The 16,624-nt window shown below is 41.6% G+C and overlaps 1 protein-coding gene across 1 annotated transcript in view; it reads left to right on the top strand.

The window, feature by feature from the left end:
• Positions 1-2,051: 2,051 nt before the first annotated feature.
• Top2b (DNA topoisomerase II beta) overlaps positions 2,052-16,624 on the top strand; it is a 61,298-nt gene continuing 46,725 nt past the window's right edge. The window contains exon 1 of the mRNA XM_041662943.1: positions 2,052-2,731. Within this exon, the coding sequence (XP_041518877.1) occupies positions 2,684-2,731 (48 nt within the window). The 5' untranslated portion in view covers positions 2,052-2,683. The remainder of the gene's footprint in view (positions 2,732-16,624) is intronic.

The raw sequence follows: 16,624 nt of genomic DNA, 5'->3' as shown, positions 1-16,624 counted from the left end.
CTTGGGACACTTAGGGAGACTGTCTCAGAGTAAAAAGTAGAAACAATGAAACAAAAGGAAAAAGACTAGGACTGTAGCTCTGGGGCAGGTCCACTTAACTCAGCATGAACGAGGCACCATCATCATCATCATCATCCTTAAACAGGCTGTTACTGGATTGGAAGCCTCCACACTCCTATCCATACATTACTTGACATTACTTGGTGTTAATTCTTCAAGGAAACTCTGTGGTCGAGTTGTGAGCAACCAATTTTATTATAAATGCAAGTCTGTTAGACACACAGTCTTTTAGCTTTGGGGTTCAGCCATTTGTTCCAAATCTCTGCTTTAAAATGCTCATGTCCTCATTTAACATTGTGTATTAACTAACATAGTTCTTTTTGGTCAGCGTTTTCATTTTTTAAAATTTTTATGTATATGACTGTTTATGTGCATGTATATCTGTGTACCACTTGGATGCCTGGTGCCCAAGAAGGCCAGAAGAGGGCATTGGCTCTTACTGATTGTCCTGAACTATCATGTGGATACTGGGAACTGACTCAGGATCCTCTGCAGGAGGAGCAAATGCTCTTAACCTTTGAGCCATCTCTCCAGCCTCTACGTTAGTGTTTTTAAAGAATAAACTAACATTAAAGAAGTTTATTTACTCTTAGAAGGCTAATGGGTTTAGTAGTGCCTCAGGTAAGGGAAACTGGAAGATGGACATAAATTTTTACTAATTAACTATTTGGATTTTGAGCTCAAAATCTGATGTATTTTGAAAAAGAGACAGCTACTGGGTATGGTGATAATACATGTAACATGTAATCCCAGCTTTTGAGAGGCTCGGACAAAAAGATCAAGCGTTCAAGGTCAACCTAAGCTACATAGAGACTTTCTTTCAAAAATCAGAGAAAGAGACTATATATTATGTATGCTTTATATAGAAGCCAAGATATATCTTGGCTTCTATATAAAGCATACATAATTTAATTTAATTTAATATTTAATTTAAATTATTCCCGTGTTTCAGAGTTCATCCCATTTGGTTTGAGAATGTGTCTGAGAGGTGCGACCCCAGATATTTTTGTTCTCCCAGAGAGACTCACAGAAACACCGGCACACAAAGCTGTAAATCCTCCGCATCTCTTGTTAGTCATTCTTGGAAGACTGACCTCTGAGGCTGTCGTCACTTTAAACCCACTGCCACGCCTGGCACAGCGGAGTACCCAAGGACAACTTGTTGAATGCGATTCCATCTACAGGCTGGGTGAAGTCAAGCGCTCCTCCATCTGCCAAAGGCTTTGGTGCAGCTCATTTTGTTCTTAGAAAGCTTCCACACCAATCAATCTATTCCCCTGGGTGTATCTGAAAATGTCTCTGAAGTTCTAAAGGATATGCGTACCCTCTTAGGGGTGGTGATGGTGCAGTTCTTGACAGATGAAAGTGACAGGGACCTGTTTGCATTGTTCACAGGAAGGTCAGTAGTAGCCCGGAAAGGGAACCATGACCTGCTCGCGTTCCTTCCCTGGACCGGGCACCCTTATCTCAAGTTCTCTAAATGACGGCTCTGAGGACAGACTGTCGTGTTTGTGGACGGGCAGATGAAGGACAGAGGGGGCTGCCTGGTGGGTGATGCTTTGCACAACAGCAATCTGGGACCTGGGGGCCTGGTCCGGCTGCAAGGAGCGTTGCCAGTCCCATCTGCAGTTTGCAAGCTTACGGGGGGGGGGGCGGGGGGGGGCGGTGCAGTCCCTAGGGACGCCTAAGGCTTCCTGCCTCCCTGCCCCCACCCTCGGTGGCTTCCCGGCAGGTCTGCAGGACACAGCCCGGAGGGTTCCCCAGCCCTCGGCGCAGGACTGCCGGCTCCGGTGGCCGCCCGGAATGACCCTTGACAGCCGCCCGCTCTCCCTTCAGACGGAAACCCCATTCGCTCTTTCTCTTTTTCACACACACACTCTCTCACACGCAAACAAAAAAACCCAAGTCTGCCTCTCAGTTGCTACCCGCAATGACGTTTTCCCCTCGGGTCCCGCCCCTCTGGGGGCCTGGGATTTTTGGATTGGCTGACGGGCTGCTGATCCAAGGCCGTGATTGGACGGCCTCCGGCTGACTGACAGCCGGGTGGCCGCCGCGCCCTCCCCCTCCCGGAGCGCGCCTGTGTGTGCGGTGTTATGCCGGACTAGAGGGAGGCGACTCCGGCGGCTCTGTTTATTGTCCCTCTCGGCCTGCGCTCCAGAGGACCGGGGTCGGGCGCCGCTTGGACGGCCTTCGAGGCGGTGGCGGCCTCCGAGGCGGTGGCGGCGGCGAGCGCAGCGAGGACTCCGCGGCCTCGGTTGGCGTGAGGAGAAGCTGCGCCTCCGTCGCGTCCCGGGGCTCCTCCGGCTCGCGCCTCCCGGGCGGCCCGCGCCGGCCGCTGCAGACCCTCGCCACCTCCTCCTCGGTCGCCATCCCCTCCGCCTGGACACCGGGAGGCCGCGCCGCCCCGCCAGCCCCTCTTCGCCCTCGGTCGGCTGCGCTCTAGGCCCGGGCGCCGCGCTCGAGTTTGAGGGCGGCGGACGGCGCGGCCTCCTCAGCGGCTCCGGCCCGCCATGGGGCGCGGCTAGGAGCGCGGAGCGCGGCGCGCAGCGGTCGGTGCGAGCGGCGGGCCCGGGCGGCCCCGGAGCGCGAGCAGCAGCCCCTGGCCTGCGCGGGAGGTGCTGCCATGGCCAAGACCAGCCTCGCGGGTGCTGATGGGGCGCTGACCTGGGTGGTGAGTGCAGCGGGCGCGGGCGGGCGCATTGTTCGTGGGCCGCGGGAGCAGCGGGGCGGGGGTTGAGAGCGCGGCGGGCGCCCTGGCGGGCCCTGCCTGCCTTTTTCTCTCTGCTTCTGGTCTCCACCGGGGGCCCCAGGCTGCTGGAGAAGGCTCGCCTGAAACTTCAGGGTGCACACCGAGACGTGGGGGACCCCCCGATCGCGCGGGCCTCCATATAAGCACAGCACCAGAAAACAGTGCAGAACCTGGGCCCTGTGCGAGTGCCAAATGCTACCGCTTCCGGAGGCCTGTCCCGGAGGGACGTGAACTTGAATGGTCACCGCGGCGCGCGCCTCCCCGAGGACAGCCTCATTCCACAGCCGAGAGGGTATTTGGGATGACTTTGACAGCAGGTTAGAGACCGCAGCTGGTCCATCTGCCGGTGGGGATTACTAAAAGAAGAGCTTTACTTACGTCAGCTTTACGAGTACAACGTGTGGGGGCCGAGGGATGTCCCCAAGAGGCGAAGGGGTGCTGGAGCCTGAAGTTGGAGGATTGCGGGAGGAGCTCGGTTCCCGGTGGGAAGGGGGAGCAGCAAGTGCAGCAGGAACAGTTAGAGCAGGGTTCCCACGACAGATCGATAACTCCAGCCTTTCACTTACTCAGCACTGAGTTCAGACTAGGGTTACGTCCCAAGCAAGGCGCCGCGCTTAGCCCAATGGGGGGGGGGGGTAGCCGGGACAGAAAATTGACAGATTTTAGAGACTTTAACACACTCCTTCCCGAAGATCCCAGTTGCCCGCCTTTTGAATACACCAAGGGACTTTTGTATTGGTTGGCATTTTTGTTCCTTGTTTTCTTTGTTTGGCTGAGGTTTAGATGAGCTTTGAGTAGCCGTCTTGCCTGCTGTTGAGTATTGCTTGTAAAAAGGGTGTTCTAATGGGCAGCAGGACCACTTAACCATTTGCATTACTGTGGCCAAGGTTTTTTGCAGATTAATTTATCTGCAAAACTCTGGAAATATGTGCATTACTACTAGATAAGGAGGCATGAGAGTATGACTGGAGAAGGAAAGTTAATAACTTAGTGGGTATGTGTTCATAGGAAGAAAGATTGAAGTGACTCCCCCTTGCCTCTATTACTAAAACCAAACAGATGAACACGAAGCGTGATCATGTGCTAATGTCCCCCGTAATAGTGGAAGCACTGAGATCTGAGTGGGCTGATCTGTGATTTGGTTCCACAGTGACAAGTGTTTTTACTTTATTTTGTGTGTATGGGTGTTTTTTGCCTGCTTGTATGTCTGTGCACCACTTGCATGCCTGGTGCCTAGAGAGGTCAGAAGAGGGCATCAATATTCAGGGACTGCAGCTACAGATGGTTGTAAGCCACCCTGGACCTCTGGAACCTAGGTGCTCTGGGAGAGCAGCCAATGTTAAATTCTGTCACTATGGCAAACATTTTGTGCCACAGTTAGATTGTTTGTTTTTATTGCTTATGATAGCAATATTTTAATTTGGCTATTATTAGCTTTATAATAATGGTACACTTTTTCCTTAATGCTCAATGGAAAAACTTTAATTTTCATAAGAAGTAGAACAAACCTTGTGTAGTTTCATTCAAAATTAGAAAAAAATTATTTGAAATTAAAATAGACTTATTGGTTAAATTTACTATAAAATAGATTATGGGACTGCAGTAAAATAAAAATTTGGTCTTATAAAGTATATTTTTGTTGAATTAGTTGAAAAGACTATCACATTAGAAGTCCTCTTTCAGGTTTGGTGCTTGCTTTATGTTTGTAATGTGAGCATCTTTATGTCTGTAATAAACCTTGTAGGCTGCTTTAATTTCTTGTGTGTGTATAAGAGAGAGTATATATTCCCACTCACCTACCTAGAAGGGCTTTGAACTTGTGATCCTCTTTCCTGAGCTTCCTGCCTGCTGAAATCACACATGTCAGTGTCCCTCTGGGCCTGGCTGGTTTTCTTCACTGGGGGAAGATGCAGTGAGTTGATAAGGGCTTTGATAGAGGTTCAGAGCCTGTCTACAATACATATTGTAGGTGAGACTTTCAGGGAACTTAATCTTTCTATCTCCATTTCCTTAAGCAGTGCATTGAGAATTCACAGTGATGAATTAATGTTTGTTACTGGCACAGTTTAAGAAAGTCACATTCAGGAATAATAGTTTACTGTTGACTTTACATGAGATATTTTAGCTAGGTGAAAAATTAAATTTTCATTATAGGAGTTTGGAGGCTTATTGCAGTGGCATGTGCTCACCTTAGTGAAGCTAGTCTTATGTTGCCACCTGTTTGTGAATAATACAAAAATGGAGTTAATCCACTATACTCTGCTGAGCAAGGAGTTGCTGTGTAGCCTTAGGACAGTGTGTCATGATGTGAACTGTCTTGTGATGAAAGATTGCCTTTCAGAGTCAGAAACAACACAACAGAGTGGCGTTTAACACTCATTAATTTCTACTAACAATAGTTCATTTGATTTGATTTTGGTTTACAGTTAGCTGAAATTTTAATAATTTAAAAAATGTTATAACTATTTAAAGTTAAAATAGACAGATCGTGGGCTGGAGAGATGGCTCAGCGGTTAAGAGCATTGCCTGCTCTTCCAAAGGTCCTGAGTTCAATTCCCAGCAACCACATGGTGGCTCACAACCATCTGTAATGAGGTCTGGTGCCCTCTTCTGGCCTGTAGGCATACACACAGACAGAACATTGTATACATAATAAATAAATAAATAAATAAAGACAGATCGTGAAAGTTTTTTTAATTTTATTTTTTAATCTAAAGCAATCAGTCAAGTTTCTTGAACTTTTAGCTGCAAAACTTGATTAATAGAGCATGCTAGTCTTTCATTCTGATAATCTTTATATCAGGTTATAGCAAATGCTTGTGAAAATACCAGAATATAAATTTATGACTACTATATCTTTTCAATGAATATTCTAGCTTGATAGATTGAACAATATAATGAGGGAATATGGAAGGGCTTGGGGGGGGAGAAAAAAGGAAAGAATGTAATTTTATTTTAATTAAAAATAAAATAAAAATGTTATAATAGATAAAGTGACAAAATATATAAAAATGTGGTAAGCAGAATAGTATAATATTCTGTATATAATAGTATACTGTGCATGTATCATCAGGCTTCAGTAAAATTCAACTCAGAGTCACCCACCTTTCTCCTCATTACTTTGAAATAACAAATCCTAGTATTACAATAATTTATCTATAAACTTTATGTTTATCTGTGAAAGTTGTTTGTTTTTTTAAATATAGCTACAACATAGTTTCTTTAAAAATATATAAAATATATCTGTTTGATTGGAACCTCCAGCTCTCCCTTGCATGATCAAAAAACCCCATTCTTATAAGACATTTTATTATAATGCCTTTGTTAATATATGATTTTGATAAATAGGTAAATAAGAAATTAAAACTTAGGACCACCGCTAAACACCAGAGACTGAGGTATTCCTATCTTATGATGCGGTAAAAGATGATGACATATATCACATACATTTTTACTGTAGCTATTTTTAAAAATATACTTTTTTTTTTTTTTGGTTTTTTCGAGACAGGGTTTCTCTGTGGCTTTGGAGCCTGTCCTGGAACTAGCTCTGTAGACCAGGCTGGTCTCGAACTCACAGAGATCCGCCTGCCTCTGCCTCCCGAGTGCTGGGATTAAAGGCGTGCGCCACCACCGCCCGGCTTAAAAGTACACTTTTTAAGATTATAATTACATCATTTCTTTTTTCCTTTCCTCCTGCCAAGCTTTTACATGTACCTCCCCTTGCTCGATTTCAAATTCCTAGCCTTTTTTTCTTTAATTGTTACATATATGTGTGTATGTATGGATATGTGTATATTCCTGAATATATAAATACAGTCCGCTCAATCCATATAATGTTTCTTGTATGTATGTTTTCAGGTCTGTTTGGTGTTGGATAACCAGCTAGTTGATGTGTTCTTCTTTTGGGAAGATTGTTTCTACCATCTCAGGATACTTTCATTGTCTGTAGTTTTGTTGTCTGGGGTTGAGGCCTCCAGAGTTTATCCCCTTTCATGTTAGTTAACATGCCTGTACATGTCAGCTTTGTTCTGGTCATGTTTAGGCAGCCTTGTTGGTGAGACTTCATTGAGATAGCTTCTGAGAGTCCCAGGAGACATGATACCACAGCAAACTTCCTGTTTCTCTGGCTCTTAACAATCTTTCTGCTGTCTGTCCTTCAGTATCCCTGAGCCTTAGATGCAGGAGTTGTGTTGCAGATGAATCAGTTGGGATTGAGCTCCACAACTCTGCATTTTGATCAGTTGTGGTTTTCTGTCTGTGGCTATTTCTTTAAAAAATTATATTTATCAATTGATTGTGTATATATGTGCATGGGTACACATACCACAGCGCCTGTGTGGAAGTCAGAGGACAGCCTTTGGGAGTTGGTTTTTTTCCTTCTACCATGTGAATCCTGGGATCAAACTTTTTAACCACTGACTATCTTGCTGGTCCATATTATGGATTGCTAATTAAAGAAACATCACTAGATTTAAACAGTTTAAAATTTTGCTTTAAGAACTTTACTGGGTCATTAATGCAAGTCTGTGTTCATATTCTGTGTGCCCTATCCATTGAGGTTAGTTTTCTACCGTTCCCATATGCAGATGATCTCTTACCGTTTCCTTTACACATTGACGCTTCATCTCGTCGGGAATGCCTGTTTTCCTTTTCACTAGCAGTCTCAGTCTTCTACTTTTAATTTTTTTATTTTATTTTTTCAAGACAGGGTTGCTTTGGTAGCCTTGGCTGTCTTAGAACTAGCTCTATAGATCTGACTGGCCTCGAACTCACAGAGATCCGCTTGCCTCTGCTTTCTAGTGCTGGGATGAAAGGTGTGCACCACTGCCATCCTCTGGCTGGCAGTCTAAATCTTAATTGCTCTTTAAGGCTAGTTTAGAGTCTCGTCAAACTTATTTTTCAGTTCATGCTTTTTAAAATAGTTTTAATTTATACTTAAAAAATTGAACTTTTGTTACTTTATCATAAAACATAAGTTTTTAGGGGATGTTGATGTATGATAATTTTATCTTAACAATAACATACACTTCTAAATTCAGAGACCTTGTCTATATCCTTTGTCATGTGTAGCAAAGGTCTGCATACATATCTACCCTCAGTTATTGTTGATGAAATGGCTATTCATTGGATACCTTCCTGAATCTATCATTCATACATCACTTGTAGGTAGCAATGTTCCTCATCCAATTCCCGAGTAGTGGTAACTTCACAGTATTTAGAAGTCCTTCTTGTAATATGAGGAGAAGTAAGATTGGTCTCCTGTAGTTTCAGGTCTGTTAAATGTTGATGCTGAGAGTTATATTCTACTAAGTGTAATTTTTAAAAGCAAGCCTTTTGTGTATCTTTTTAAAACCTGACTACAAACAGACCCCCATTTTAAAGAAAAGCTGTTATTCTTGTTTGTCAAGAAGGAAACAAGAATAGAGAATGGGTCAGAAGCTGATAGGCACGTGACAGAGGCAGTTGTGGGCTGGGAATCATAATGGCAGCATCTACTTGGTGGAGCTTTTATGAAAGTATTGGAATGTCCCAGATACCTCCCATGATGCTGGCACACAACAGATGAGTGAACATACATCTCTAACCCTGTGATAAGTGTCTTCCTGCCTTTTATCATGGTGAAAGCTTAGTTTGCCCTTTGGTTTGGGAGGGTGTTTCTGAAGGAAAGGTGTAGATAGGAGTTTGCAAATGTGTGTTTGTTGAAGCTAATTTCTTGTTCTTCATGTCTTCAGCAACAGTGTTTAAACTGGTTAAGCTTCTGGGCACATCTCCTTCTAGAGATAGAGGTGGTGTTGATAACCAGGGGAGAAAGCCTTATCTCTCCTGTAGCTACTCTCTGCTCAGCCAAGGGGATTTGTACTTACATCTTCTTGAGGGCATAGGATCATCCCATTAGTTAACTGAGGGGCTATTTTTTTTCTCCAAGCCTCTAGATTTTGATTTTTAGTGGCCTGACCAGTAATCTCAAGAGTTAAGTTTCTGCTAGTCTCCAGGAACTAAATGAGGCTTTTCTTGGAGATTCCTATTAGAAAAGCTTGTAGATGTTTCGTGGGAACCTCCAGTGTTGAGGCTTGTGAACCAATGGGTACTGCTCATACATTGCTGAAAACGGGAACATAAAAGGCAAGTTGACTGAAATGTTACTTTCTGCTTTCTCCTTTGCCAAGACTGCCAGTGTTATTTGTATTTTTATTTTTTACTTACTTTTATCCAGATCATAATGAGAAAGTTTCGGCTGCAGACATGATAACTAGTATAAACAGTGCCTCTAGTTTAATTTTATTTTCGCATGCATGAATTAACAAGCTTTTAAACACTTCTGAATTAATTGGAGAGAATTAGAAAATATATCAAAAGTAAAAATAAAATGACCCACATTTATACTTTCTGTAGATAAATTTTCTTGGCATTCTGTTGGGTATATATATGTCCATAGTCTCTGTTATGCATGTATGTATTTGTATAATTTTTCTGACAAAATAGACTCTTATTCTTTTGTAACTTTGCTCAACAAACATTATAGTTGTTTTTATGTGAATGTGTCTGTGCCTTTATGCATACGTGTGGTTGCAGTGCCTAGGAGACTAACTGAGGTTCTCAGACCCCTGGCCCTAGAGTTACAGATGGTTATGATATGGGTGCTGAGAGCTGGACCTAGGTCCTTTGTAAGAACAGTAATTCTTGTTAACCAGTTCTGCCATATAACCCTGGAACTTGCTTTGTATCCCAGGCTGGCCTTAAATTTGTGGCAATCCTCCTGCTTCTGGCTCCTAAGTGCTATGAATTCAGGTATATACCATCATGCTCAACTTAATAGTGTAGTTAGTTAATCCATTAAACAACTTAAAAATGCTCAGTTATCTTAAATTTATGTGATGTCCATAGTGATAGAAGTTTCATTTTAAGATTTTGTTTTATTTACATGTATATGACTGTGCTGAGTAACACAGTATACAGCCGTCTGTAACGCAGTAAGTGGTTCTTAATCTTCCTAACATCATGACCCTGTAATACGCTTCCTCACTTTGTGGGAACCCCCAACCATAAAATCATTTTCATTGTTACTTCATAACTTTAATTCTCCTACTGTTATGAATTGTAAATATTTGATATGCAATACCATTGAAAGGGTTGCTCGATCCCCAAGGGGGTCACGACCCATAGGTTGAGAACTGCTGCTGTAGAGGCTAGGCGATGGTGTCAGATCCCTTGAAGCTGGAGTTTCAGGTGGTTATGACGCACCTGATATGGAAGCTCAACTTGGGTCCCTTTAAAGAGTAGCACATATTCTTTTTGTTTCTTTCTCGTATTTATTTATTCATTTAAAATAGATTCTTCTCTCATACAATACATCTTGACCACAGTTTTTCCTCCCTCTACTCCTCCCAGCTCTCTCCCACCTCTCTTCCTCACACCCTACCCCCCCCCCCTTCCGTTTCCTCTCCAGAAAAGAGCAGGCCTCCAAGAAATGGCAACCAAACAGGACAAAACGTGATACAATAAAATAAGGCAAAAATCCTCATATCGAGGTTGGACAAGGCAACCCAATAGGAAAAAGTCTCAAAGTAAGCAAAGGAGTGAAAGATACCCACACTCCCACTGTTAGGAATTTCACAAAAATATCAATCTAACAGCTCTAAAATATGCAGTGGGTTCTGGTGCGGACCCATGCAGGCCCTGTGCTTACTGCTTCAGTCTCTGAGCCTGTGTGAGCCCTGCTTAGTTGATTTGGTAGGCCATGTTCTCTGTAGCACATTTTCTTAACTGCTTAGTTATCTCTCCCCCTTGTTAGATTCTTTTTTTTTTTCCTGTATGATCAAGCATGACTTAAGTTTTTCCCCCAAATTCAGCAGTTGATTCTAGGTTATCTAATGGTTGGCATATAATTTTAGCTGTCCCTTAGAAAACCTTCCTGTGGCATAAATTGTGATGTTCCTTGTTTTAGTTTCAGTCACATTCTTTTTGAAACAACTCAGTTTAGCTAAAGTATATTTGTTCCTTTGTGCTGCTGTGTTGGGATGCCTGATGAAAATCGAGAGGACAGATTTACTAGCTCATAGTTCCAGAATTTCAGTGTTACGGTGGAGAAGGTGCAGTGACAGAGCTTGTAGTGGTGACTGCTCACATGGTGGTGGTAGCGCAGGAAGCAGAGTGAGGTAGAAACTGGGCCCAGGGATCTTTCAAAGACACAACCTTAGTGACCAGATTTCTCTAGCTAGACTTCATCACATAAAGGTCCCATTGCTTTCCAGACTAATACTACCAAGCATTCAAACTTGAGCCTGTGGGGGGCATTTCACATTCAAACCATGGCAAAACCCCTGGTTTTCTTAGATTCATGGCCATCTTACAAAGCAAAGTGTACTCAATCCATCTTCTAACATTTATCAAAAGCCTAGTTGAGTCTCTACTTAGACACAAGTCAATCTTTTTGACCCCTTATAAGACAAAAATATTACCAACATCAATATACGTTAGCACACAGTTGATATTACTGTTCCAAAAATGAAGAACAAAAGAGTACTAAGAAAAGGCCAAACCTATCAGCACAGGTCCACAGGACAAATGCTGAGTCTTGGAGCCCCACATACAGCAGCACAGACCTGTAGTTGCGTGATGTAAGCTCCGTGGACTTGAGTGGACCCACCCTTATGTCCTAGCCATTTGAAGCCCACATGGGTTACTTAGTACCTGTAGTTTTTCTTGGGGACTCTATTTCAAGTGAAACAATAATGTCACAGTTTTGATAGTCCTCTATGGGTTATCTCCTGCAGAGAATCCAACCCTGTCAGACAGTGCCTGGTCCCATAGGCTTTTCTCAAATTCTTTGTGGAATATTTTGTGATTTTTGTAATTCCTGAGTTCTGGATATCTGCAAAACCAGAATCATTCTGATAATGCTAAGCTCTTGTGATAATTTTAGACATAAACTGTGCCTTTTGGACCATAACTTCAGTGGCCTTTGAGTCCCTGGACAGCTGTACCTGAGAAACAATTCCTAGATGGCCCGAGTGGCCAGAGCACCCTTTATTTTATTTTATTTTATTTTATTTTATTTTATTTTATTTTATTTTATTTTAAGGGAAGTCTTTTAAATGACTTTGTAGTTTTATATTCTGGAGTCTATGGTGGGTGAAGTTTTGCCAACAATTCTTTTTTTTTTTAAAGATTTATTTATTGTGTATACAACATTCAGCCTCCATATATGCCACCAGATCTCATTATAGATGGTTGTGAGTCACCATGTGGTTGCTGGGAATTGAACTCAGGACCCCTGGAAGAACAGTCAGTGATCTTAACCTCTGAGCCACCTCTCCAAGACCCTTGCCAACAATTCTTAAATGCTTTACATTCCTTTTATTGTTGTCCTACTGTGTAAATTGTTTAGCTTCATTGGAACAGTTCTGATCTCTTTTTGACTGTCATGGCCTCTCACTCCGCTAATGCTCTTTTTCTGGCCCAAACAACCCCCACCCCCATGCTCTGCTAGCCTGGCCAATAACTATGCCACATCCCAAGTTTTTCTGCTTTCTTTAAATTTCCTCTGCTAAATTATTAGTATATTAAATTCATCGTCATTCAGATTTCCAGGGTACAGCAAAATATGCAGAAATTCATTGCCAAATGTACAGAAATGGTTTCTAGCCGATTCCCAATAGAGTCCTTGTTGGCACTTGAAACCTTGGTTTCAGGCTTCACTGTCTGTTGTTATTCTGATCGTTTCCAACTCCTACTAGAAGTGCCCATTAACTCTGCTTAGAGCATTTTGGGATTTTTCTGTTCACATATCAAGCCTCTTGCAATTTGCTCCCATAAACCAGTTCCAAAGAACTAAACCAACTTCAGATTTAGGCACAGCAATTACTACTTCTTTGTTACCAGTTTTTTAAATTAGTTACTTTTACATTGCTATGACCTAAATACCTGGCAAACAACTTAAAGTAGGAGACTTATTTTGGTTCATGGTTTCAAGGAATTTCAGTCTCCTGTAGCAGGGAAGATTACAGAGTGTGTGACAGAGTCATTCACATAAGGGCTGAGGCTAGTACCAACAGTAAGTGTAACCTTCAATGGTCTACTTTACTGACCTGTTTATGCAGGCTAGTACCTACCTCCTCGAGGTTCTGACCCTCCCAAAATAATACTACTAGCTTAGGAACAGTCATTGAAACATGAGCCTGTGCAGGACATTGCACATTTAAATCATAAAAAGCATTTGTTAATTTTGTTGCTCTTAAAAAGCAAAACAACACAGCTCTTGCTTTCATTGACTTTAAGAACTTAAAAAAAACTTTTCTCTGAGACAGCAAATGACATGATTTCTTGTACATATGTTACATTCGGCGACAACTGAGAACAGAGCTAGTCTAGACTGTCCCAGGTACAGGGCAGAGAACCAACAGTGGGACTGTTTTGGCTGTAAACAAGGCAGGTCTCTCAGAAGTGGTCTTGGTCAAACATATACTCATCTTCCTGAATATTAAACTTCATCAGGTGATGAAAGGAGACAGAGACAGAGACCCACATTGGAGCACTGGACTGAAATCTCAAGGTCCAAATCAGGAGCAGAAGGAGAGAGAGCACGAGCAAGGAACTCAGGACCGCGAGGGGTGCACCCACACACTGAGACAATGGGGATGTTCTATCGGGAACTCACCAAGGCCAGCTGGCCTGGGTCTGAAAAAGCATGGGATAAAACCGGACTTGCTGAACATAGCGGACAATGAGGACTACTGAGAACTCAAGAACAATGGCAATGGGTTTTTGATCCTACTGCACGTACTGGCTTTGTGGGAGCCTAGGCAGTTTGGATGCTCACCTTACTAGACCTGGATGGAGGTGGGTGGTCCTTGGACTTCCCACAGGGCAGGGAACCCTGTTTGCTCTTCGAGCTGATGAGGGAGGGGGACTTGATCGGGGGAGGGGGAGGGAAATGGGAGGCGGTGGCAGGAAGGAGGCAGAAATCTTTAATAAATAAATAAATTAATTAAAAAAAACTTGGGCAAGAACAGTCTGAATATAAACTGGAATGTATCTTTGTGGGGATGTTATTATAAATTTGGTCCTATAGAAAAATGTTTCAAGAATTAAACTCCAAACTCAGTGTCCTGTTTATTGAAGGAAAAAAAAAAAAAAAAAAAAAAAGAAGTGGTCTTGGTGACCAGATGGCAGTGAAGCCCCAGATACAGTGAGACACATTATCATTAACAGCTGCCTATGCCAGCACCTCTGCTGCTGGCATTCTTTATTTCTTCTCCTGTAGCCAGCGTGCTACACAGCTAGATTACCTGGGCCTTTGGCTGATCTTTCTTCTCTGGAGCTTTAGGCGGTGCGTTCACTGTATATATATAGTTGATATTTTTTTTTTTTTTTTAGCAAGCATTCACTATTCCACTTTAGATGACATAAGGCAGAGGGACTCAAGTCTTATTATTTCCTCTCGAGTTTAGATTTAGTTCATTGCATAGTTCCTTAATGTACACTATTGATTTAACATCTTCGTTTTTAAAAATTTAAATGTGCTATTATTACTTTATCTTGAGCCTATAAGTTTTGGTGCTTTTTTTTTTTGCTTTTCTTTATTCCCATATATTTTCTAAATTATCTTGTGATTTCTTTTTTGACTTTTTAATAGTTTAATGAGTACATTGTTTAATTTCTACTCTTTGTGAACTTTCTGTTTCCCTTCTATTTGTTTCTAGTCTCATTCTATTATAGACAGAGAGGATGTACATCTTCAATCTTTTTCAGTTTGTTGAGACTTATTTTATGAGTCAACAACTGGTTTGTGTCAAAGAATGCTTTCTGTGCATTTGAAAAAAAAATGTGTCTTCTGTACATGTCTCCTGGGTTTGTCTTGTGCTTCAAGTCCTTTGTTTTCACGTTGACTTTTGGTCTGGTTGTCCTATCCATAGTTGAACATGGAGTGGAGGAGTTCCTTATCACGATATTGCTGTCTATCTCTCCCTTTAGCTCTCTTGATGTTTGCTTTATATATTTGTTTACTCCAGTGTTAGGAATATGTCCGTTTACAGCAATGATATCTTCCTGGTGAAGTATCTTTGTCTTTTGTCACGGTTTTGTTCACACTTAGTCTGTTTGGTGTAATGTATCTATGGTATCCTGCTTTATTTGGACATATCCTCACCGTCTCTCCTGGAGCCCATGTGTTCTAAAGTGTGTCTCTGCGGGAACTATGTAGTTGGATTTAAAAAAACCAAATTGGCTAATATATGCTTTAACAGTCATTAAGCTCATTAATACTTAAGGAAGTTATTGATATGAAAGGATTTACTGTTGGAATTTTAATTTTTATTTATATCTTGTAGTTCTTTTGTTTATTTTTTCTTTTTTTGTGGTCATCTTTTGTGGAGTTATGCTTTCTCTTCTCATCTTCTGTTTTCTCAATATTTTCTTTATGGTTATTGCTGTAATTACATAAAATAGCTTAAAGGGATAACATTCAATTTTAAATTGATTTTAGCTTGGCAAGTTGCATATAAAAGCTATATACATACTTCTGCTACCCAGTTTATTAAACCACAAGGTTTTATTAGGTTATCAGCAATTAATCAAAAGACATAGACTAGAGCAAAATTGGGATGATAAGTGCTTAGAGATAAAACCAGGCAAGAAACTATAGTTCAAGTTATGTTTTTTAGTACTGCATACTATTAACATAGATAAACAACTATTTTTATAGTTTTTAAACATTTATACCATATTTTAAAGTAATTATGTTCTTATATTAATGTTGAAAGTTCTATATTTGTCTCTGTATTTGCTGTTACTAGGAAGGGTTATATTTTCATATGACCTTTGTTTCAGTTTGATGGGCTTTCATCAGTGACTTTGCTCAGCTTTTATTTATTTTCTTCTTTATAACCTAAAGATTAAAAAACGTTATTTTAAAAAAAATGTCTGTAGGGCAGTTTTGCCAGATATTTTGGTTAGGTTTTTATGTCTCACCCTACTTTTTTTGTTCTAGTAGGTATCTGTTGATAACCCAATGAAACACTCTAGTATATGAATAGTTTGTTTTTTTGTATTGCTGTCAAGATTATCTCCTTTGCGACTTTTTCTCCTATGATGTTGGGAATTGAACTTATGGCCTCCTGGATGGGCCTGTAGCCCTGTCCATGGCTTTGAAAGTTTGGTTATAATCTTCGGAGAGCTCCCTTTAGGCTTGTACTTGCTTGAATTCTGTGAGCTTCCTAATTTTGTCCATTTCCTCTCCTCACATTTGGAAAGTTCTTCCCGTTTTTATCTTCTTCTCTCCTTCCTCCTCCCCTTCCTTCTCCTCCCTTCTTTTCCTCCTCCTCCTCCTCCTTCTTTCTTTACATCTTCCTCCTTCCTTTTTGATTTTTTTTTTTTTTGAGACCAGGTTCCTCTGTGTAGTTGAGTGTAGTTCCTTGTCTGTTCTGGAATTCTTTCTGTAAACCAAACTGGCCTAGAACTCACAGAGATCCACCTGCCTCTGCTTCCCAACTACCGGAATTAAAGTCATTCACCATCACTGCCTGACTTATTTTTATCTTTTTATTTGAGACGTTTTGTAGTATATATTCTGTTTGATTATGGTAGTCCACAAGTTTTTTTTTTGTTTTTGTTTTTGTTTTTTTCGAAACAGGGTTTCTCTGTAGCTTTGGTCCCTGTCCTGGAACTAGCTCTTGTAGACCAGGCTGGCCTCGAACTCACAGAGATCCACCTGCCTCTGCCTCCCGAGTGGTGGGATTAAAGGCGTGCGCCACCACCGCCCGGCAAGTTTTTTTTTTTTTTAATTCTTTATTTTTTTTCTTTATTTCGGTTTCTTTG

This window comes from Microtus oregoni, unplaced genomic scaffold, assembly GCF_018167655.1.
Source record: "Microtus oregoni isolate MIOR12 unplaced genomic scaffold, Mior012 000013F_ref0000133, whole genome shotgun sequence".
Lineage (NCBI taxonomy): Eukaryota > Metazoa > Chordata > Mammalia > Rodentia > Cricetidae > Microtus > Microtus oregoni.
This window is presented reverse-complemented; position numbering and strand designations above follow the sequence as displayed.